Source organism: Geotrypetes seraphini, chromosome 4, assembly GCF_902459505.1.
Source record: "Geotrypetes seraphini chromosome 4, aGeoSer1.1, whole genome shotgun sequence".
In the NCBI taxonomy this organism is placed as follows: Eukaryota; Metazoa; Chordata; class Amphibia; order Gymnophiona; family Dermophiidae; genus Geotrypetes; species Geotrypetes seraphini.
Genome location: NC_047087.1, coordinates 283845210 through 283868052, shown reverse-complemented (window position 1 = coordinate 283868052; position 22843 = coordinate 283845210). Strand labels below are relative to the sequence as shown.

The 22843-nt window shown below is 47.8% G+C and overlaps 1 protein-coding gene across 3 annotated transcripts in view; it reads right to left on the bottom strand.

The window, feature by feature from the left end:
- The window catches only part of MMS19 (MMS19 homolog, cytosolic iron-sulfur assembly component), a 210848-nt gene that overhangs the window by 103024 nt on the left and 84981 nt on the right, over window positions 1-22843 (bottom strand). For all 3 annotated transcript variants that reach the window (XM_033940777.1, XM_033940775.1, XM_033940776.1), the window contains exons 10-13: window positions 20010-20084; window positions 15281-15358; window positions 13422-13560; window positions 669-823 (exon numbers count right to left, since the gene is read on the bottom strand). In XM_033940777.1, the coding sequence (XP_033796668.1) occupies window positions 669-823; window positions 13422-13560; window positions 15281-15358; window positions 20010-20084 (447 nt within the window). The remainder of the gene's footprint in view (window positions 1-668; window positions 824-13421; window positions 13561-15280; window positions 15359-20009; window positions 20085-22843) is intronic.

The following is a 22843-nucleotide window of genomic DNA, read 5'->3' as shown; positions in this document are numbered from 1 at the left end:
TCTTGAAGTATGGACGCCTTTAAAGGCTGTGCAACTTCCCTCTTCTCAATATAAAAGAAAATAATAATTATCACTGTGACCAAGAGCCACTGAAGAGCTTCAAAATAGCAGCACTGACCCCCACTATGTATTTAGACCCACTGCTTGGACTCTTAGCAGCCAGCAGCCTGTAATCTGAACCACAGCAATGAAATCTGTATATGGGTTTTAATTTTAACACTTGCCTTTCAAATCCAAGCTCAAACTGGATACAATTCATATATAGCAGCTGGGTCCCTGCTTCAGAGGGCTTACAATCTAAGCTGGTACCTGGGGCAACAGAGCAGGAGGTGATCTGCCCGAGAAGAATCAGTGGATCCTGGTTTCCAGGGTTCTTAGTCTGCTCATCTTACCACTAGGCCACTTCTCTACTCCAGGTAGCATGCAGTTCTTTAACATAATGCTACTCCCTGATTGGGTTCCAAGTGCCACCCTCTTAGCATGTGACTCAGTTCTTTCCCAGACAAAAGCTGATATGACCTAGTGACTGTGCACGCAAAAAAAAAAAAAAGCATTCTGACTTGTGTACTGTGCAGTGCGATGCATAACATGGATCCCAGCAGATCCACGGACATTCTATAACCTCCCTGCCCCTCGGAGACCCCTCCCAACTCACTCCCCGTGCTCACCTGAGTGTGCTGGTTGTACTGCTCCAGCAGCAGTGGCAGTATGCTTGTGGTGATTTTATAGCATGACCTGTAGGAGGCGCCAGCTGCAGCTTGGAGGAGTTTGGCACTTGGCCACACTAACTTCATGTCTGGTTCACAAAGATGGTGTTTACAGTCTGCAATGAAGGTATCGAGGAGAAAGGCCAAAAGTGAATCATTAATCAAATCAACAAGAAACAACTGGGCTACGTACTTTGCTCGAAATACTCTATTTAAGCTCTAGTAATTTGAAAATTAAAATGTGATTTTGTAACGACATAAAAGGCAAACAGAACACTAAACTGTTTATCCCGTTAATGGCAAAAATCAGTGCATGCTCCTGTTCGCTATCCCCATAATCACTTCAGGAGGCTGCAGTAAGGAAGATCATGAGGTTTTGGCAGGCTCTCTAAAACAGTGTTCTTCAACCACCGGTCCATGGACCAGTGCCGGTCCACAGAAATTTCCTGCCGGTCCACAGGGCCAGCACATGCATCAGGCCCAAAACAATGTTCTTCAACCGCCGGTCCACGGTGCGATCGATGCGGCGTTGTCTTCGAGCCAGCTCCCTCTTCCTCACTGATTCAGTGCACAAAGCCACAGGCAGTGGCTCCTACGGGCATCCTGCGCTTGAACCGGAAGCCTTTTCTCTGAAGTTGCAACGTCAGAGGGAAGGCTTCCAAATGAGGCACAGGACATGCAAGGTGCAATTAGTACTATTATGGGGGTGGGGTCTGGGGTGGAGATTGGGTAGAGATGGGTGGGGTCTGATCCATGATTTAGCCCAGTGTTCTTCAACCGCCGGTCCACAGACCGATGCCGGTCCACAGAATAATTATTTTATTTCTGCCGGTCCATAGGTGTAAAAAGGTTGAAAAACACTGCTCTAAAAGACGTGTTTAATAGGTCCTTGAAGACAGAGAAGTGCAGCAGGATTGAGAAAGGCTGAAGTAGTTCCTCTTCATAGGCAATTAACAGAGAGGTGGGAAACTACAGGACCAGCGAGCCTTATCTCAGTGAAGGTGCTGCTCAAGGAAAGGATAGTTAACTTTCTACAATCCAATGAGTTACAAGATTCAAGGCAACATGGACTTTACCAAAGGCAAATCATGCCCCACCAAACTGGGGACTGGGACTTGTATACCATCGTTTTGTAGTTACACAACCACTCTCAAAGCGGTTTACATACAGGTACTTCAAGCAATTTTTCCTATCTGTCCCGGTGGGCTCATTGTCTAATGTACCTGGGGCAGTGGATGATTAAGCGACTTGCTCAGGGTCACAGGGGAGCAGCATGAGGTTTGAACCTCAGGGTGATAAGGCAGTAGCTCTAACCACTATGCTACACTCAAGAGGGCTTGAGCTAGATGTGGTCTATTTAGATGTCAGCAAAGCCCTGGATATTGTTCCTGTCTCATGGTTTGTCTGTCTGCTTTCACAGGAGATTCATAAATAAAACGAGTGGTGGTAAACTGGATTGGAAGCTGGTTGTCTGACAGGTGGCAGAGGGTGGAAGAAAGGCGAGCACTGAAGTGCCTCAGGGATCTTTCATAAGAACATAAGAAATGGCTTCGCCGGATCAGACCCTAGGTCCATCCAGTCCGGCGACCCGCACCCGCAGAGGCCAAGCCAGGTGTTCCCTGTTGAGAAAGGAGAAATTAGGTTCTTACCTGCTAATTTACTTTCTTTTAGCTTCTCCAGACCAGTAGAGGTTAACTTTACGAATGGGTATATATCTAATCATGACCAGCAGGTGGAGACTGAAAACAAAACTTTGGGACAGTATATCCTAGCCCCTCCTCTCTATTTCCCTCAGTCTGCCGAATAGCCAAGCAGAACCAAGAACTGGAAAACAACAGAGAGAAAAAACAATACTCCAAAAGGAATAACAAATAACATACCCAAAATGCTGTTGGAAAATGCAGAGGAGAAATTCCCGAAGGAAGAATGTCCCCACAGCTCGCCAGCTAAGCCAGCCGAGCCACAGCCGCTGTTCTTCAATTCTCCCCGGCCCTAGAAAAATACTAGAACCCGCAGCAAAAACCAAAAACTGCCCGCGCAACAGCCCCAACAACAACAACAACAGACAGGGTGGGGACCTCTACTGGTCTGGAGAAGCTAAAAGAAAGTAAATTAGCAGGTAAGAACCTAATTTCTCCTTCTTTAGCACTCTCCAGACCAGTAGAGGTTAACTTTACGAATGGGACGTACCAAAGCAGTCCCTCTCACGGGCGGGACCCCCGAAGGGCCGATACCAGTACACGCTCACCGAACACCGCGTCCCGACGCGCCTGCACATCAACCCGATAATGACGAACAAAGGAATGCAAGGAGGACCAAACCGCAGCCTTACAAATATCCACTGGAGGCACGAGCGACGACTCAGCCCAAGAAGCCGCCTGACCCCGAGTGGAATGAGCCTTGAGAAACTCCGGAACAGGCTGCTGTTTCAGAAGATAAGCGGAAGCAATCGTCTCCTTGATCCAGCGCGCAATAGTAGCCTTAGAAGCGCCCGCTCCCCGACGAGGACCCGCCAGGAGGACAAAGAGATGATCGGACTTCCGGAATTCCTGGGTCCGCTGCACATAAGAGCGAAGGACCCGACCGACATCCAACTTGCGCAGCTGCCGTTGCTCAGAAGAGCCCTCCCGACCACCCAAGACCGGGAGAACCACCGATTGATTGACATGAAAAGGAGAAACAACCTTCGGCAGAAAGGAAGGAACAGGCCGCAAGACGACCCGCTCCCTAGAAAACTCCAAGAAGGGAGCCCTACAAGAGAAAGCCTGCAGCTCAGAAACACGCCTAGCAGAAGTAATGGCCACCAAAAAGACCGCCTTCAAAGTAAGGTCCTTCAAAGAACAGTCGTCCAAGGGCTCGAAAGGCGGACGCACCAAAACAGAGAGAACCAGATTAAGATCCCAAGAGGGAACCGAGGGCCGTAGGGGAGGCCTAAGCAACTTGGCCGCCCGCAAAAACCGAATCACATCAGGAAGAGCCGATAAACGCTGACCTGACACCAACCCTCGAAAGGCCGACAGGGCCGCAATATGAACCCGGAGAGAAGACCAAGCCAGGCCTCTATCCAGGCCATCCTGCAAGAACTCCAGAATGTTAGGCAGATAAGCGCGAAAAGAGGTCACTCCCCGCGCCCGACACCATTCCTCAAAGAGACGCCAAACCCGCACATAAGCCCGAGAGGTAGAAAGCCTCCGGGACCCCAACAGTGTAGAGATCACCTTGTCTGAATATCCCTTCTTGCTAAGGCGACCCCTTTCAAGAGCCACGCCGTAAGACAGAAGGGAGACGGGTCGAACATGGGAATGGGACCCTGCATCAGAAGGTCGTCCGAGAGAGGCAGAGGAAGAGGATCCGCTACCAGGTGCCTCACCAGATCCGCATACCACGGACGGCGAGGCCAATCCGGCGCCACCAGCACCACCAAACCCGGATGGTGAACAATGCGAAGAAGCACTCTGCCCACCAGCGGCCAAGGAGGGAACACATACAACAGCCCCTCCGTTGGCCACTGCTGGACCAGAGCAACCAGACCCTCGGCCAGACCGTCCCTGCGACGACTGAAGAAGCGGGGCACTTTGGCGTTGCCACCCGTGGCCATCAGGTCCATCAGGGGCTGCCCCCAAGCCTGCACTATCAACTGAAACGCCTCGGCGCCGAGACACCACTCTCCTGGATCTAGAAAGTGACGACTGAGGAAGTCTGCCTGAACATTTTCTACTCCGGCTATATGAGAGGCCGAGAGGTCCAGCAGATGGGATTCCGCCCAAACCATGAGCAGAGCCGCCTCCTGCGCCACCTGAGTGCTCTTGGTGCCCCCCTGACGATTGACCTAAGCCACCGCCGTGGAATTGTCCGACAGCACTCTGACCGACTTGCCCAGCAACAGGGAGTGGAAAACCAACAGCGCCAGACGGACCGCTCTGGTCTCCAACACGTTGATCGACCAGGCGGCCTCCTCCGCGGACCAGGTGCCCTGAGCTGAGTGACCCAAACACTGAGCCCCCCAACCCAGGAGACTCGCATCCGTCAGGAGCACCGTCCACTGCGGGAGATCCAGACCCACCCCCTGAACTAGGTGAGGGGTCTGGAGCCACCAACGCAGACTGCAGCGCGCCAAGCCTCGCAGGGGGACCGGAACATCCATCCCATGCCTCTGGGGAGACCACCTCCGGAGCAGAGCATACTGGAGAGGACGCATGTGGGCCCGCGCCCACCTCACCACTTCCAGGGACGCCGCCATCGACCCCAAGACCTGGAGGAAATCTCGCGCCCGAGGACACCGGGACGCCAAAAGCAGGCGAATCTGAGATTGCAATTTGCTCACCCGGCCCTCTGGGAGGAAGACCCTCCCCAAGGAGGTGTCGAACAGCACCCCTAGGTACTCCAGACGCTGAGCCGGGACCAACCGACTCTTGGAAAGGTTGACCACCCAGCCCAGTGACCGGAGAAACTCCACCACCCGAGCAGTAACCCGGGAGCTTTCCTGCAACGACTTTGCCCGAATTAACCAGTCGTCCAGGTAGGGGTGTACCAGGATGCCCTCCGACCGCAAGGCTGCCGCGACGACCACCATCACCTTGGTGAACGTCCGAGGAGCCGTGGCCAGCCCAAAGGGAAGCGCACAGAACTGAAAGTGCCGACCCAAGATCGCAAAGCGCAGGAAACGCTGATGAGAGGCCCGAATGGGAACATGCAAGTAGGCCTCCGTCAGATCGAGAGAAGTGAGAAACTCCCCCGGCTGAACCGCCAGAATGACCGACCGCAGAGTTTCCATACGGAAAGAGGGAATCTTGAGAGCCCTGTTGACCCCTTTCAAATCGAGGATGGGCCGAAAGGTCCCCTCCTTCTTGGGCACCACAAAGTAAATGGAGTACCTGCCCGTGCCCCACTCCGGAGGGGGCACCGGAACAACTGCCCTGAGATCTAGCAAGCGCTGAAGGGTCTGGCGAAAAGCCTGCGTCTTCCCCGGAGTCTGACATGGAGAAGCGAGGAAAAAATCCGGCAGAGAGCGGGCGAACTCCAGGGCATAACCGTCCCGCACCACCTCCAGGACCCACTGATCGGACGTGATCTCGGCCCATTTGGGGAAAAATTCGCGCAGCCGGGCCCCCACCGGAACCAAAGGGGGCGCCGGCAAGGCGTCATTGTGCAGGACGGGAAGCGGGGGAACCGGCGGAGGGATTCCCTGCCCCCCGACGGGCCCCCCGAAAGGGCTGCATGCGCTGGAAGAACCGACCCCGGGAAAATCCCGGAGACTGGAAAGAAGCAGCCCCACGCCCAGGGCGATACTTGCGAAAATCCCGCAAACGCCCCCGGGCCGCACCCCCCCGAGACGCCGGACGGGCACGGTCCTCCGGTAGACGGGGAACTTTCGAGTCCGACAAAGTCTGAATCAACTTATCCAAGTCCTCTCCAAACAAAAACGACCCCCGAAAGGGAAATTTAGTAAGCTTAGCTTTGGACGCAGCATCCGCCGCCCAAGCGCGCAGCCACAACACACGCCTTGCGGCCACGCCAAAAGCCATAGACTTAGCCGAGATCCGCACCAAGTCATATAGAGCATCTGAGAGGAATGAGGCCGCCATCTCAATCTTCGCTACCTCCTGATCCACCAGAGACCAGTCGTCAGACTCTCGATCCAAGACCCGCTCCGCCCACCGAAACACGGCGCGAGCGACCAGTCCCCCACAAATAGCCGCCTGGACCCCAAAGGCAGAGACCTGAAAATTTTGCTTAAGGATGCTCTCCAATTTGCGCTCCTCAGAGTCCCGCAAGGCAGAACCGCCCTCAACAGGCACGGTATGCCGCTTGGAAATTGCCGAGACCACCGCATCCACGACTGGCGAAGCTAACGTAGCCCGATCCCCTTCCGGAATGGGATACAGGCGAGCCATGCTGCGCGCCAGCCGAAACGGCGTCTCCGGCGTTTTCCACTGCTCCAGAATAATATCCCGAATATCCTGATGCATAGGAAAAGAGCGAGAAACGGAACGGATCCCCCGTAACAGGGGGTCCCCCACACGCGGAGTCTCCGGCGGCGCGTCCTCAAAACGCAAAACCGAAGAAACCTGCTGAATAAGGTCAGGCAGCTCATCTTTCTGAAAAAGGCGCACCACGGACGCCTCGTCACTGGAGAACGGGAAATCCGACAACCCGCCGCCAGCTTCCGTCCCCTCCAGAGAGTCCTGGAACTCCTCAGAAGGGTCCAGGTCCTCCTCCAGACCGACCCGTTCCTCCGACCACAAATTCTCGTCCCACGACACCCGCGGACGCTTGGACAAGGGAGGCGGCGGAGGGGACGTCACGCCAGACGAAAGAGGCAAAGCCGCAGGGAGCGCGGAGGAAAACCCACCCCCCGAAACCCCCTGGGCGCAACCGGGACCCCCAGCCGCCTGAAAATAGGCTCTGCATAAAGAAAAGAAAAATTCAGGAGAAAAACCCCCCGAGGGTCCCAAGGGACTCCCTGCCACAGCAGGGGACCCAGCAGAACCTTGCCCCTGCATAGTCAAAACAGGGGGAAGGTCACCTGAGGTGGAAGACAAAATGGAGGGGCCAGACAGAGAAGATGGCGGTTTTCCCGCCAAAAAAGCTCCCTCCATAGCCTGAAGCGGCTGAGAAACCTGAATAGTCTCAGCCGCTAAAGCAGGCAAGCCGGCATCAGCTGTCAAAAAATCAGCTGAGAGGGAATCTTTCGGGGAATCCCTCCGTGGGCGGTTGTGGAAGACCGGGCTTCCCCACTGCTCCAAGCCGACTCGCGAGGCACCATCGGCGGGGAGCTCTGGGCGCCTGCAGCCGCTGCCGACGGAGCTCCACCACCTCACCGACCCAAACCGCCGAGTTCAGGCCGGCCGCGAGTGCCTCGCGGCTGGACTAAAATTGTGTCCTACTCCCCCGGAGAAGGGCACAATTGCTCCATACGCGACCTAGCTATAAAAAAAGTGCTGGTTACATGAAAAAATACAGTAAAATACAGTTTTCTTAAAGGGAAACAACCCTTCAGACCAGCACTACCTCAGGATTTTTTTTTTTTTTTTTTTTTTTACAGAACAGACTCCACAGGCTCTCGAAGCAATATGCCTTGCTTGACTTAGGGGGCAAGGCTTACTGCTGAGGCTCCTCTAAAAAAATGTGGGGAGGTGGAGGAAGTGGGGGGAGGGACCCCGCTCGTGACCCGCCGGGTTTAACACCCCCGAGGTCGGACGAACCCCCAAACAGAGTCCGCCCAAGCTCCGTCCGGCTAAAAACAGGGACAATAAACCCCCTAAACAAATTCCAACAGCCCTACCAAGGGAGATGGGTACAGATCACTCAACACCTGCTGGAGACTGAAAGAAGACTGAGGGAAATAGAGAGGAGGGGCTAGGATATACTGTCCCAAAGTTTTGTTTTCAGTCTCCACCTGCTGGTCATGATTAGATATATACCCATTCGTAAAGTTAACCTCTACTGGTCTGGAGAGTGCTAAAGAACCTTGTTTACTCGTATCCCTCAATGTGATTTGCGAGAAGGTGTGCATCCAACTTGCCCTTGAATCCCGGAATGGTGGTCTCCATCACGACCTCCTCCGGGAGTGCGTTCCTAGCGTCCACCACTCGTTGTGCGAAGCAGAATTTCCTGATATTTGTCCTGGGCCTGGTGCCCCTCAGCTTCAATCCATGACCTCTTGTCCGAGTCACATTGGACAATGTGAATAACGATGTTTCTTGCTCTATTTTGTCGAATCCTTTTAGTATTTTAAAAGTCTCTATCATGTCCCCTCGCAGTCTTCTCTTCTCGAGGGTGAACAATCCCAGTTTTCCGAGGCGTTCTTTGTAGCTCAAGTTCTTGATACCTTTAACTAGCTTCGTGGCTCGTCTTTGCACCCTCTCCAGCAGGGTTATATCCTTCTTTAGGTAGGGATGACCAGTGTTGGACACAGTATTCCAAGTGTGGTCTGACCATTGCTCTGTAAAGCGGCATTATGACGGCCTCCGATCTATTCGTGATCCCCTTCTTTATCATGCCCAACATGAATATAAAATGTTAGGTGTAACATTGGGCAAGAGCGAACAAGAAAGGGACCTGGGGGTACTGATAGACAGGACCCTGAAGCCATCAGCACAATGCGCAGCGGCAGCAAAGAAAGCAAACAGGATGTTCCTTGTTTTTCTTACCCAGGTGCATCACTTTGCATCTGTCTATGTTAAACTTCATCTGCCATTTTTCTGCCCATTTCTCTAGCTGGTTCAAATCTCTCTGGAGTTCTTCTCTGTCCTTTTGTGACCCAGCTGCCCTACATAGTTTTGTGTCGTCTGCAAACTTGATTAAATTACTTGTTGTTTCTTCTTCCAGGTCGTTTATGAAGATATTGAACAAGATGGGCCCAAGGACCAAACCCTGGGGTACACCGCTCGTCACCTTTTCCCAGTCCGAGAACTTCCCATTTATGCCCACCCTCTGCAATCTGTTTTCCAGCCATTTGCCTATCCATCTTAGTATATCTCCTTCTATTCCATGGCTTTGTAGTTTCTTCAGAAGCCTTGCGTGTGGAACCTTGTCGAACGCTTTCTGGAAGTCCAAGTAAATTATATCCACTGGTTCACCGTTATCGATTTGTTTGTTCACTTCCTCAAAAAATTGAAGTAAGTTTGTCTAACATGACTTCCCCTTCCTGAAGCCATGCTGACTAGCTCTCATCAGGTCGTGGTTTTCCAGGTGTTGCACTATGCTATCCTTTATTAGTGCTTCAACCATCTTCCCAGGAACCGACGTAAGACTCACAGGTCTATAGTTGCCCGGTTCGCCTCTCGATCCTTTTTTGAAGATTGGAGTGACATTCGCTATCTTCCAGTCATCTGGTATTCGCCCGGTTCTAATTGACAAGTTAGCTAGGGATTGTAAAAGTTCTCCGATTTCTACCTTAAGCTCCTTTAGCACTCTCGGGTGAATTCCATCTGGTCCAGGGGATTTGTCACTTCTTAGTTTGTTGATCTGATAATATATCATGTCCAAATCCACATTCACTGTGGTTAGGCTATCCTCAATTTCTCCTTTGAATGCTCTCCCTGTTTCTGGCATTGATGCAGTGTCCTCCTTAGTAAAGACAGACGCAAAGAATGAGTTTAGCCTATCTGCAATCTGTTTGTCTTCCTTGATGCACCCTTTTCTTCCTTGGTCGTCGAGAGGGCCCACTGCCTCCTTAGCTGGTTTTTTCCCTTTTATGTATCTAAAAAAGGGCTTGAAGTTTTTGGCTTCTTGCGCTATCTTTTCCTCATATGCTTTTTTAGCGTCTCTTACCGCCTTGTGACACTTCTTCTGGTTGACCTTGTGACTGTTCCAGGCCTCCGTTGTGTGTTCGCGTTTCCATTTTTTAAACGAGTTCCTCTTATCCCTTACTGCATCCTTCACCTCTTTAGTTAGCCAAGCTGGTTCTCCTTTGTTTTTATTTTTCCTTCCTTTGGATATCTGCGGAATGTAGAGATTCTGCACTTCGGTGATGGTATTTTTGCGAGTGATACTGCCAAAGGGTTAGAACAGTGTCTCTCAAAACTGTTTGCCACGGCACAGTGGTATGCCACGAAGAGATTCTGAGTGTGCCATGAGAGATTCTAGAATTTTACTTTTTAAAAATTCCTTACATAAGTATACACTAGAATAGATGATGTGTGTCGTGTATGCAAGGGTCTGTATGCGTATGAGCATTTGTATGCGTAAGGATACAACCTCCCATACAAGTTAATTTGCACTCAAAAACAAGCACATCCATCACATTGATTAGCAATTCTATCTACTTTAGTTTCACCGTTGTTACAATTACCCATATATAGCTTAAATAAGTTTAAATAACTCTCAAATTTAATTTTTGTTCACTTTGCAATTTTATAATTTCAATTATAATGTGCTACAAAAAAAACATTTGCTCCGTTTAGTGTGCCAGAGCTAAAAAATAAAGTGAGTGTGCCTTTCTGCAGATACCATGAAGATTGGCAACAGAGTGGTCACTTCAGAGGGAACAGAATGCATGAGAAGTGATCTACAAAAATGAGAATAGTGTAAGGATTGGCAGTTAAAATTTAATGCTAAGAAGTGCAAAGTGATGCACTTGGGGTATAATAACATAAGATTTGCCACTGCTGGGTCAGACCAGTGGTCCATAGTTTCCAGCAGTCTGCTCACGCGGCGGCCATTAGGTCAAAGACCAGTGCCCTATTTGAGTCTAGCCTTACTTGTGTATGTTCTGTTCCAGTAGGAATTTATCCTACCTTGTCTTGAATCCCTGAAGGGTGCTTTCCCCTATAACGGCCTCCGGAAGAGCGTTCCAGGTTTCTACCACTCTCCGAGTGAAGAAGAACTTCCTTACGTTTGTACGGAATCTTTTCCTTTCTAACTTTAGTGAGTGCCCTCTCATTCTCTTCACCTTGGAGAGGGTGAACAATCTCTCTTTCTCTCTACTAAGTCAATTCCCTTCAATATCTTGAATGTTTCGGTCATGTCCCCTCTCAGTCTTCTCTTTTCAAGGGAGAAGAGGCCCAGTTTCTCTAGCCTCTCATTGTACGGCAACTCCCCCAGTCCCTTAACCATTTTCATCGCTCTTCTCTGGACCCTTTTATGTCCTTTTTCATGTACGGCGACCAGTGTTGGATGCAGTATTCCAGGTGGTGGAGTACCATGGCCTGGTATAACGACATGATAACCTTTTCAGATCGTTTGTGATCCCCTTCTTAATCATTCCTAGCATTCTGTTTGCCCTTTTCGCCACCACCACACATTGTGCAGACAGATTCAGTGACTTGTCTACAAGTACTCCCAAGTCTCTTTCCTGGGGGCTCTCTCCAGTATAGCACCAAACATCCTGTATTCATGCATATGATTTTTGTTACCGACATGCATCACCTTGCACTTATCCACATTGAACCTTATTTGCCATTTCGCGGCCCATTCCTTGAGCGTATTTATGTCTCTTTGTAGGTCTTCGCAATCCCTCTGTGTCCTCACTACTCTGAGATAGAGGACAAGAGGCTGATAAGCAGTTTAGAATAGAGATCCTGAGTGAAAATGTCTGAGATCTCTAGGTATTAAATAATCACTCAATTATGAGTAAATAGGGTACTTATAACCATACAACGGTTCATAGAGTTTTCTGCTCAGAGAAATGGAGGTGATAACAAGGAAAATCCCAACATTACCACCTCACCGCCCAATCATTGCTTCAACTCTAGAAGCCTGTTGTAAACTCTTGACAGTATTTGAAAAGTGCTTAAAGCTACTTCTATTTCAAAATGATAATTGTTGTAATTTAAGTCTGGAACAGCAAACTTATCTTTGGCTTGTGGGTTCCGACGGACATGGCCCGTTTCGTTCCTGCTTCAGGGAACCGAAAGAAAGTTGTAAGAATGCTCAAAGCAAGGGCGCGGTGAAACTCAACTTAGCGGCTAATTGTTCATATATACTTTTTATTAGAGCTACCTCCTCATAGGTTTTTAGTAAAACAAGCTATTCGGTAAAGCTCTCTTTCAAATACCCTAATGCCAGCTCCAAGCTGGTATTACGTTTACAGTGGTAAGGGCAGCTTTGTTTTTGTGCCGGTCTCTGAGCATTGGTGAGGGAATAGGAAATGCCCTCATTAACATCCATTTGAATACATTTAAATATTATTTGCGCTAATCTATGGCACACACTTTGTTTTCCATGCTAGAGCCCTCTGAACATTTTGCATGGATTAATGTCAGTGCTAGGTGCTAATTGGCTCTAGTGCCAGTGTTAGGTTCTGAGAATCGGTCCATTGGAGAACTCTGTTCAGTTTTGGAGGCTGTATCTTGCAAAGGACATAAAGAGACTTCAAGCCGTTCATAAGAAAGCAACTAAAATGGTATGGAGTCTGTACCAGAAGATGTATGAAAGACTTGAAGGCTTGAAAATGTATACCTTGGAGGAAAGGAGAGCTAGAAGATACAATATAGATATTTAAATACTACAAGGAACAAGCCAACCTTTTTTCAAAATTGGAGAAACTATAGGACATGAAATGAAATTACCAACGAGGGAAAAATTAAAAGCAACATCAGGAAATAGTTTTCATAGAGTGCGAAGGATGCCTGGCGTGCTCTTCTGCTTGAAGTGGCGGGGTTGAAAACGATGACAGAATTCAGAAAGGCATGGCATAAACACAAGAGGTTTTTCAAAAAAATAATTTTCACTAATCAAATATCAAACTTCCAGCTTAAAGATGTGCTAAACTAAATAAACCTCAAATTAACATGCATTAAAGATAGGAGGAAAAGCCTCAGGGCATGGCCCGGAACAAAAAGTCCTCACAGTGCTTCCTCATAGGCATAAAAATCTATTGTATAAATCGTGTATACTCTATGCAACTTTAATATCTGACAAAAATGTATCTGTGCTTCAAAAATGTAGAAAACTCAAGTTTCTACATTTTTGAAGCACAGATAAAAGTTTTTTGTTAGGTATATTTACTAAAGTTGCATACACGATTTATATGATAGGAGGTTTTTATGTCCCTTTAGTTCTGAACATTTTTAAGCTGGGTACCTGCTATGCTATACATCTAAATATGGCCTGGTCAATTGTGTCCATGACCCTGCCATACTTTTATTTTCTTTTTTACAGACATGGTAATGCATGCCAAGTTGAGCACCCCCCAATTATTTTGAAAAAGCTGGCTCCTATGGTACAGCGTTTGATCTCCCTTAATATATAGAGCCATAAGGAATTTACCCTGTAGAACACAGTTCAAGAAAGAGTCCAAGAGATCCTCTCCATCTGAGCCAACCACTGAGCGGGACAGCGACTGACACAGAGTATGCAGTGCGGATAAACCCTCCGTTTCAATCCTCTCGCTCGCGGTCTGAAACACCTATCACAAAATGGAAGGAGAGTCAGAATAAAATACACCCCCGGAAGTCACTTATCCATTCCGGTGACTAGAACAAGCCCTCCCTTTGTCAGAATAGTTCAAAGTTTCATTCATTTACATCACTTCGGTTAACATTATACTCAAGCCATTTGGCCAGTATACTCGTCATTTCTGGCTCAGCAGAGGATAAGATTAGATAGGTCAAATGATCTTTATCAGCTGACATACACTGTGTTCCTATGGGAGATTACTAAGCTTAATTCAGTGTATTTAAAATAATCAGTAATCTCTGTTCAGTGTATTGACATGCATTTCACTCATAGACCCAATGCCTTAGTTTAGTTTTGCAGCAGATAGATTTCTGGGGTTCCACGTTGGAGTTGCTGCTCGCGGCGGCAAAGAACTCGAGGTATGGTGGGGGGAGGGGAAGTGAAAGCACACGTGCAATAGGGGGAGGAGCGGGGGGTGTGCAAAGATGAGGACAGGTGCCAGTGCCCCTTCTTCTCTGAGCACACTACTCGGACCCTTGTCCAAGCTCTCGTAACCTCACGCTTAGATTACTGCAATCTACTCCTAACTCAGTGTCGCCTCTCCCCCTTGCAATCTGTGCAAAACTCTGCTGCGCGATTCATCTTCTACCAACCTCGCTACGCTCATTTCACCCCTTTCCTTAAGTCACTTCACTGGCTCCCTATCTGCCCCTCAGTATCTCTCCTCGCTTCTCTCTCATTATACACCTCCCAGAGAACTCCATTCCTCAGTTAAGTCGCTCTTAGCGTTACCCTTCTCCTCCACTGCCAATTCCAGACTTCGTTCCTCTCATCTAGCTGTCCCCTATGCCTGGAATAAATGACCTGAGTTTGTTCGTCAAGCCCCTTCCCTTATTTAAAAGCAGAGGCACCTAACAATTCAAACTCTCCCTTCCTTCAGTGAAAGTAATCAAATGAGTCAAGAATTTCAGTCAGTCCTTGGTTTTCACATTTTCTCTACTATGGAATGAACTTCCTCTTATTTTAAGGGGTCCTGGTCCTTTTCAACTTTTTCGTAAATCTTTAAAAACTATTTTATTTGCCAAACACTTCGGAAACTAGTCATTTTAATATTTTCTGATTGTTACTTTTTTAAAGTATTTTTTTAGTTACTGTTAACTGAGTCGAGCTCATTTCTGGCTGAAGACCTGGTATACAAAGCTAAGTTTTAGTTTAGTTTAGACTGAAAACCCTCCTTTTTCATATAGCTTACGATCCTTAACCCTACTCCTCTACCCTCCAACCCAGCCAACTGATTAACCGTTCCCCTTAACTGTATCCATGACATCCTATTTGTCTTTAGGAAGCAGAGCTGAGCTTGTGATGTCATAATGCCTCATTCCACCAATAAGAGCCAATCTCATCAGTGATGTCACAATGACTTGATTGTCCTGTACTCCTCTCTGCCTTCCAACCCAGCCAGCTGATTAACCATTCCCCTTAATTGTATCCATGACATCCTATTTGTCCGTCTTGCTTGTTTAGATTGTAAGCTCTTTCGAGCAGGGACTGTTTTCTTACTGTTTGTGACTCTGTGCAGCGCTGCGTGCGTCTGGTAGCGCTATAGAAATAATTAGTAGTAGTAATAGTAGCGCCCCCCCCCCCCACTGAGGGAATCTGGGGTGGACCGCCACCCGCCCTCCCCCAAGCCAGTGCCTTTGCTGTACCTACATGGCTCATGCCAACATTACCTCTCTTCGAATGGATGACCAGAGACTTGAAAGAAACTCCTTCAGTTCCTTCTGCCCATAGATGGCACAGCTAGCATTCTGAAAGTAGACAAACCACCATTTTTTGTTAGAAAGGCATTTACCACTCCCAACCCTTCTGACTTTTACTGTCAAAATTAATGAACAGATTTTAGATCACCAAAAATTCAATAACTCTTCAGAGTGGTTTAAATCTTAAGAGTGATATAGGAAGCATGAAATTTGTATCGGAGATCAGAAATCACATCTGAGAAAATTACAAATAATGTGCCTCAAAGCTCAGTCTTCTCAGTGGTATTGTTTAATGTGTATTTACACCCTCTACTGTATGTCAGAAATTAAGGAAATTTTTTTTTCGGTTCAAGTTTCAAGTTTTATTAATGCATGATAAATCGCCTATTTAATTTCCTAAGCGATGTACAATACAAATTAAAATATAACTAATACAATAACAAATAAAAGACAAACTAAATAAGACAATACACGAATAGGGAAGGGAAGAAGAGAGAAATTACAATTTCTTTTCAGGAGTTGAAGAACATAAAAAGGTTCAAATATTTTTTTAATTTTGTTTAGTGATTAACAAGATATACAGATATTATCTAGGATAAAACAGAAGCAAAACAATCCAACTGTACAAATCACCAACAAAAAACAACATATAATTACACACACACGTTTTTTAGACCGTTACATTAACGGGTGCTAGAATAGATGTACAGACTTATGCATTTCTTTCTTTCTGTCTCTCTCCCTGCCCATGTCTGTCTGGTTTTTTTTTCTTTCTGTCTCTCTCCCCCTGTCTGTCTTCCCTTCTCCCTTACCTTTACCTCCCCCCTGTCCAGCAGCACCTCTTCTCTGCTCCCCCTGTCCAGCAGTAGCCCTTCTCCTTTTCTTTTACCTCCCCCCCTATCCAGCAGTACCCCTTCCCTGCTCCCCCCTGTCTAGCAGCACCCCTTTCCTGCTCCCCCCTGTCCAGCAGTAGCCCTTCTCCCTTCCTTTTATCTCCCCCTTGTCCAGCAATACCCCTTCCCTGCTCGCTGGCCTGCAGTGTACACATGCTTGGTAGCTACAGCGGTGCCATTTCCTGGCTCAGCTGGAGGCTGTGGTTATCTGAGCTGTTGGAAGGGGGAGGGAGCGGCCCGTACGGGCATTGGGCCAAGTCAGCCATAGGTGAGTTTCTGGGTGGCAGGAGACCGGCATCTGCAATGCCTCTTCCTTTGCCTGTTGCATGTGGGAAGCTCCTGTTCTGCCCTTCCTTTCCTGAAATGAAATGGAGACCACGGGTACTGTGGGCGGTTCATAGTCAGTGACATGCAAGACACCAGCGCGCTGACAATTCAGCGCAAGACAGAAGCTTGCCGCCGAAAAACTTATTTTTTTAAGAGCTCCGACGGGGGTGTGTGTGGGAAATCCCCCCCTCCCACTTTAATGCATAGTGTTCGCGCTGCCATTGGGGGGTATGGGGGGTGCAACCCCCCACATTATAGAGAAAACAGAACAGTTTCCGATTTTTTTCATGAAAAGTTCCATTTTGTCTATAATGTAGGGGGTTGCATGCCCCACACCCCCCAACGGCAGCGCGAACTCTATGCATTAAAGTGGGGATTAGATTTCCAGGAAGAAGTTAAACTTTATGACGAGAATGCGATAGTCTTGATGTTACGTGTTGGTTCCCTGAAGCAGGCCCGAAACGTGTCACGTCGGAACCAGTGAATTTAGAAAGCTAACCAGTGAATTTAGAAAGCTAAGTTTTTTTCATCTTACAGTCATCAATATAAGATGTTAAGCTTATAGCCCGTTCATAAATTCAATAGTGACTATTGTTATCATTTTGACACTGTATTGAACAATGCGATGATTGGGTGGTGAAGCGGCATATTCGCCTTCATGTCTCTGAGCATAAGTTTCAATAACAGTTGAAAAACATTTGATGGAATTTTTCTGTAAAGATACATAGAGTGACTTTTATAATAGTTGCTATATTCTTTTTTGGTCACTCAACAATAGCATTTTGGTTGAGTTATTTGCCCTTTATTTTAGTTTTATTTATCAGGCTCCACTTATTTGGGAATAATCTTCCTTGAACTATCAGATATATACTGGATGATGCCAACAAAATGAATAATAGATGATACAGAAGTAGCAAATTGCATGATCAAAAGGAACATCCTACTAGGTGATCAGATATGTTTTAATCAAATAAGTTTTTAAAGATCTAAACAGTTGAACAGCACATTCTAGTGAATTTCAATCAATGCTAAATAATGGATGATGCCAACACAATGAATAATAGATGATACAGAAGTAGCAAATTGCATGATCAAAAGGATCATCCTACTAGGTGATCAGATATTTTTTAATCAAATAAGTTTTTAAAGATCTAAACAGTTGAAGAGCTCTTTATTTAGCATTGATTGAAATTCACTAGAATGTGCTGGCTAAATTTAATTGTAATTCACATAAAACTCTGAGGTATGTGAAATATAAGAATGATTGAAATGTAATGTAATGTCTAAGGCGATGACCACTACTGGAGAGTCAGCAGATTAGAGTTGGGTGGACAGGAATCGTGTTGTAGTACGTCATCAATTGTGACATTCTTACGTTTGAAGATTTGTTTCCTGTTTTTATTGATATGTTTTAGATTTTGTAAATTTTAAATTCTATACATGTGTCTTTGTACACCATTTAGGCATAAGTAAAGAAAATTAAACCTATACCTTTTGCAGCACAGATGAAGAGAAGCAAAATCCAGGCCAATCCAGCAAACAAATTATACAGAGAAAACATTTTACACTATGCCAAGATCAAAACGAAGGTTTTACCAAAATCTAACAACTTGTGACACCTGTTCCATCTCTTTACATGACGCTGCCTCATTAATACTGTTAATAAAGGAGCGAACCAACGCTTGACTAAGCACCACCTATAATAAACAAGCTCTTATCAAGGACACTTGTGGTTCTCATAGTACAATTACATAGGGGGAACTAACCTGTATTTTGCAAAGACAATTCTGAAGAAATATGAAATCTGTCTGATATGGCATAGGACTTTGTCATGCTAGTTCACAGCAACCAGGAGGAGTCGAAGCATGGAACGAAAAACCTACCTGCTTAAATGTGTGGAAAAGTGACTGGCACCTACGAAGATCACTGAGGGAAGATCACTTTGGGCGAGATTCACTAAACTTTCTGATCATGTTCCGACGATCGCAAAACCAGTTTTACTGGTTTTGCGATCGTTCCCCAACCCGATTCACTAAACAGCTTCCCAATCAATCTCCAATCCGATCCACCCATGCAAATGAGGGGAAATGGCATGCAAAAGTAGGAAGTAATCGATTCACTAAGCAGAAAAAGAAACACCAATTGGATTTGCCAATCTGAAAAGAAGCAACTAATGAGGACAGTCACTTACTATCCTTGCCAACTTTCCTGCCCTCTTCCGCCCTGAAATATCAGTATCGAGGTTAAAACCCCATATAAAAACAACCATCAAAATTAAAAATAAAACTGTAAAATATATTTACATATGCATAAGAATTCCTTTTTTATATATTCTGTAAAAAGCGCATTGCAAGCCCGTGGTTTTAACCCGCGGGTTTAAAAGCTTGTTCTGTTTGATAATCTGGCTACACAAAATAATTCACTGTGTCGGTCACAAATCGTTCCTTTTTAAAAACATACATACAACTTGTAGGGCCAGCAAAAGTAAACTGCAGCCACCCTTCCCCCTTTCTTTTGAGCTCGCTTGTGCTTTGCTGCCAATGACGTGCGGGGATAATTCCCGCCCACTAACTACATAGTAAGGGCGAAGAGCTAGCGCATGCATAAATTGCATCAACAAACAAAGATACTCTGTGCATGCGTTTCAATTGCTCTCACAGCGATCAGTGGAATCGCTATAGGGTGTGCGTCCGATCAGATAATTTGCATGTAAAATCTGTAGTGAATCGGTTGCTTGGCAAAACTCGGCCTACAATCGCCCAACAATGATCCAGATCGGTAAGTTTAGTGAATCTAGGCCAGTGGTCTCAAACTCAAACCCTTTGCAGGGCCACATTTTGGACTTGTAGGTACTTGGAGGGCCTCAGAAAAAAAATAGTTAATGTCTTATTAAAGAAATGACAATTTTGCATGAGTTAAAACTCTTTTATTTTATTTAATTCAATTTCTATCCCATCCTCCCAGTAGCTCAGAATGGGTTACAAGGTTTATAGTTTATAAATCTTTCCTTTTGGCTAAGTCCTAATAATAATATTGTAATTTTTAGCTAGACATAGCATCAAGAAACTTTTATTTTGCTTTTGTGATTATGATAAACATACTGAGGGCCTCAAAATAGTACCTGGCGGGCCGCAGGTGGCCCCCGGGCCGCGAGTTTGAGACCACTGATCTAGGCCTATATAAATGATAAATATGACTCTTACAGTGCATGTTTTCTCTTTCTCTCTTCATAATCTGCTACATCCCTTCCACACTCCCAGTGAGGGGAAGTTATCCTTATTTACGTGAATGCATGCAAAGCACATTAAAATGATCCCAATATCTGAAAAATGCTTCATGAAAACACTTCAAGCTAAGCATAAGTTGACCCAAGTACTAAAGATGATCCATCCCATCAAATTTCCTGGGTGCCTGTCTCCTCAAAGTGCCAGACAAATGCTAGAATTCTAATGGAAAATACAGTGACAAGTTTTCCTTACCAATGTCTGCAGAGAGTCGACTTTTGCACTCTGCACATCCGAGTCCATCTTCTCAATCAGTAATGGCAACAGAAACTGCAAGAAAAGGAGAAATTAGGTTCTTACCTGCTAATTTACTTTCTTTTAGCTTCTCCAGACCAGTAGAGGTTAACTTTACGAATGGGTATATATCTAATCATGACCAGCAGGTGGAGACTGAAAACAAAACTTTGGGACAGTATATCCTAGCCCCTCCTCTCTATTTCCCTCAGTCTGCCGAATAGCCAAGCAGAACCAAGAACTGGAAAACAACAGAGAGAAAAAACAATACTCCGAAAGGAGTAACAAATAACATACCCAAAAATGCTGTTGGAAAATGCAGAGGAGAAATTCCCGAAGGAAGAAGGTCCCCACAGCTCGCCAGCTAAGCCAGCCGAGCCACAGCCGCTGTTCTTCAATTCTCCCCGGCCCTAGAAAAATACTAGAACCCGCAGCAAAAACCAAAAAACTGCCCGCGCAACAGCCCCAACAACAACAACAACAACAGACAGGGTGGGGACCTCTACTGGTCTGGAGAAGCTAAAAGAAAGTAAATTAGCAGGTAAGAACCTAATTTCTCCTTCTTTAGCACTCTCCAGACCAGTAGAGGTTAACTTTACGAATGGGACGTACCAAAGCAGTCCCTCTCACGGGCGGGACCCCCGAAGGGCCGATACCAGAACACGCTCACCGAACACCGCGTCCCGACGCGCCTGAACATCTACCCGATAATGCCGAACAAATGAATGCAAGGAGGACCAAACCGCAGCCTTACAAATATCCACCGGAGGCACGAGCGACGACTCAGCCCAAGAAGCCGCCTGACCCCTAGTGGAATGAGCCTTGAGAAACTCCGGAACCGGCTTCTGACTCAGAAGATAAGCGGAAGCAATCGTCTCCTTGATCCAGCGCGCAATAGTAGCCTTAGAAGCGCCAGCCCCCCGACGAGGACCCGCCAGAAGCACAAAGAGATGATCGGAGCTCCGAAAATCCCGGGTCCGCTGCACATAAGCATGGAGGACCCGACCGACATCCAACTTGCGCAGCTGTCGTTGCTCAGAAGAACCCTCCCGACTACCCAAGACCGGGAGGACCACCGATTGATTGACATGAAAAGGAGAAACTACCTTCGGCAGAAAGGAAGGAACAGGCCGCAAAACAACCCGCTCCTTCGAAAACTCCAGGAAGGGAGCCCTACAAGAGAAAGCCTGTAGCTCAGACACCCGTCTAGCGGAAGTAATGGCCACCAAAAAGACCGACTTCAGCGTAAGGTCCTTCAACGAACAGCCATCCAACGGCTCGAAAGGAGGGCGCACTAGAACAGAGAGAACCAGATTGAGATCCCAAGAGGGAATCGAGGGCCTTATGGGAGGCCTGATCAACTTGGCCGCCCTAAGAAAGCGAATCACATCAGGAATGGCTGACAAACGCTGACCTGTCACCAGCCCCCGAAAAGCCGACAGGGCCGCCAGATGAACCCGGAGAGAAGACCAGGCCAGGCCCCTATCCAGGCCATCCTGCAAAAACTCTAGAATGTTAGGCAGAGAAGCGCGAAAAGAGACCACTCCCCGCGCTCGGCACCATTCCTCAAAAAGACGCCAAACCCGTACATAAGCCCGAGAGGTAGAAAGCCTCCGGGACCCCAAAAGTGTAGAGATCACCTTGTCGGAATATCCCTTCTTACTCAGGCGGCCCCTTTCAAGAGCCAAGCCGTAAGACAAAAGGGAGACGGGTCGAACATGGGAATGGGACCCTGCGTCAGAAGATCGCACCCAAGAGGCAGAGGAAGAGGATCCGCCACCAGATGCCTCACCAGATCCGCATACCACGGACGACGAGGCCAATCCGGAGCCACCAAAACCACCAGCCCCGGATGGCGAACAATGCGAAGCAGTACTCTGCCCACTAATGGCCAAGGAGGGAACACATACAACAGCCCCTCCGTTGGCCACGGTTGGACCAGAGCATCCAGACCCTCGGCCAGACCGTCCCTGCGACGACTGAAGAAGCGGGGTACTTTGGCGTTGCCACTTGTAGCCATCAGATCCATCAGGGGCTGCCCCCAAGCACGCACTATCAACTGAAACGCCTCGGCGCCGAGACACCACTCTCCCGGATCCAAGAAGTGACGACTGAGGAAGTCCGCCTGAACGTGTTCTACCCCGGCAATGTGAGAGGCCGAGAGGTCCAGAAGATGCGACTCCGCCCAAACCATGAGCCGAGCCGCTTCCTGCGCCACCAGAGTGCTCTTGGTGCCCCCTGACGATTGACATAAGCCACCGCCGTGGCATTGTCCGACAGGACTCTGACCGACTTGCCCAACAAAAGGGAGTGGAAGGCCAACAGCGCCAGCCGGACCGCCCTGGTCTCCAACACGTTGATCGACCAGGAGGCCTCCTCCGTGGACCAGGTTCCCTGAGCTGAGTGACCCAGGCACTGGGCCCCCCAACCCAGGAGACTCGCATCCGTAAGGAGCACCGTCCACCGCGGAAGATCCAGACCCACCCCCTGAACTAGGTGAGGGGTCCGGAGCCACCAACGCAGACTGCAGCGCGCCAAGCCTCGCAGGGGAACCGGAACATCCATCCCGTGCCTCTGGGGAGACCACCTCCGGAGCAGAGCATACTGGAGAGGACGCATGTGGGCCCGCGCCCACCTCACCACGTCCAGGGACGCCGCCATCGACCCCAGGACCTGGAGGAAATCTCGCGCCCGAGGACACCGGGACGCCAAAAGCAGGCGAATCTGAGATTGCAATTTGCTCACCCGGGCCTCTGGGAGGAAGACCTTCCCCAAGGAGGTGTCGAACAGCACCC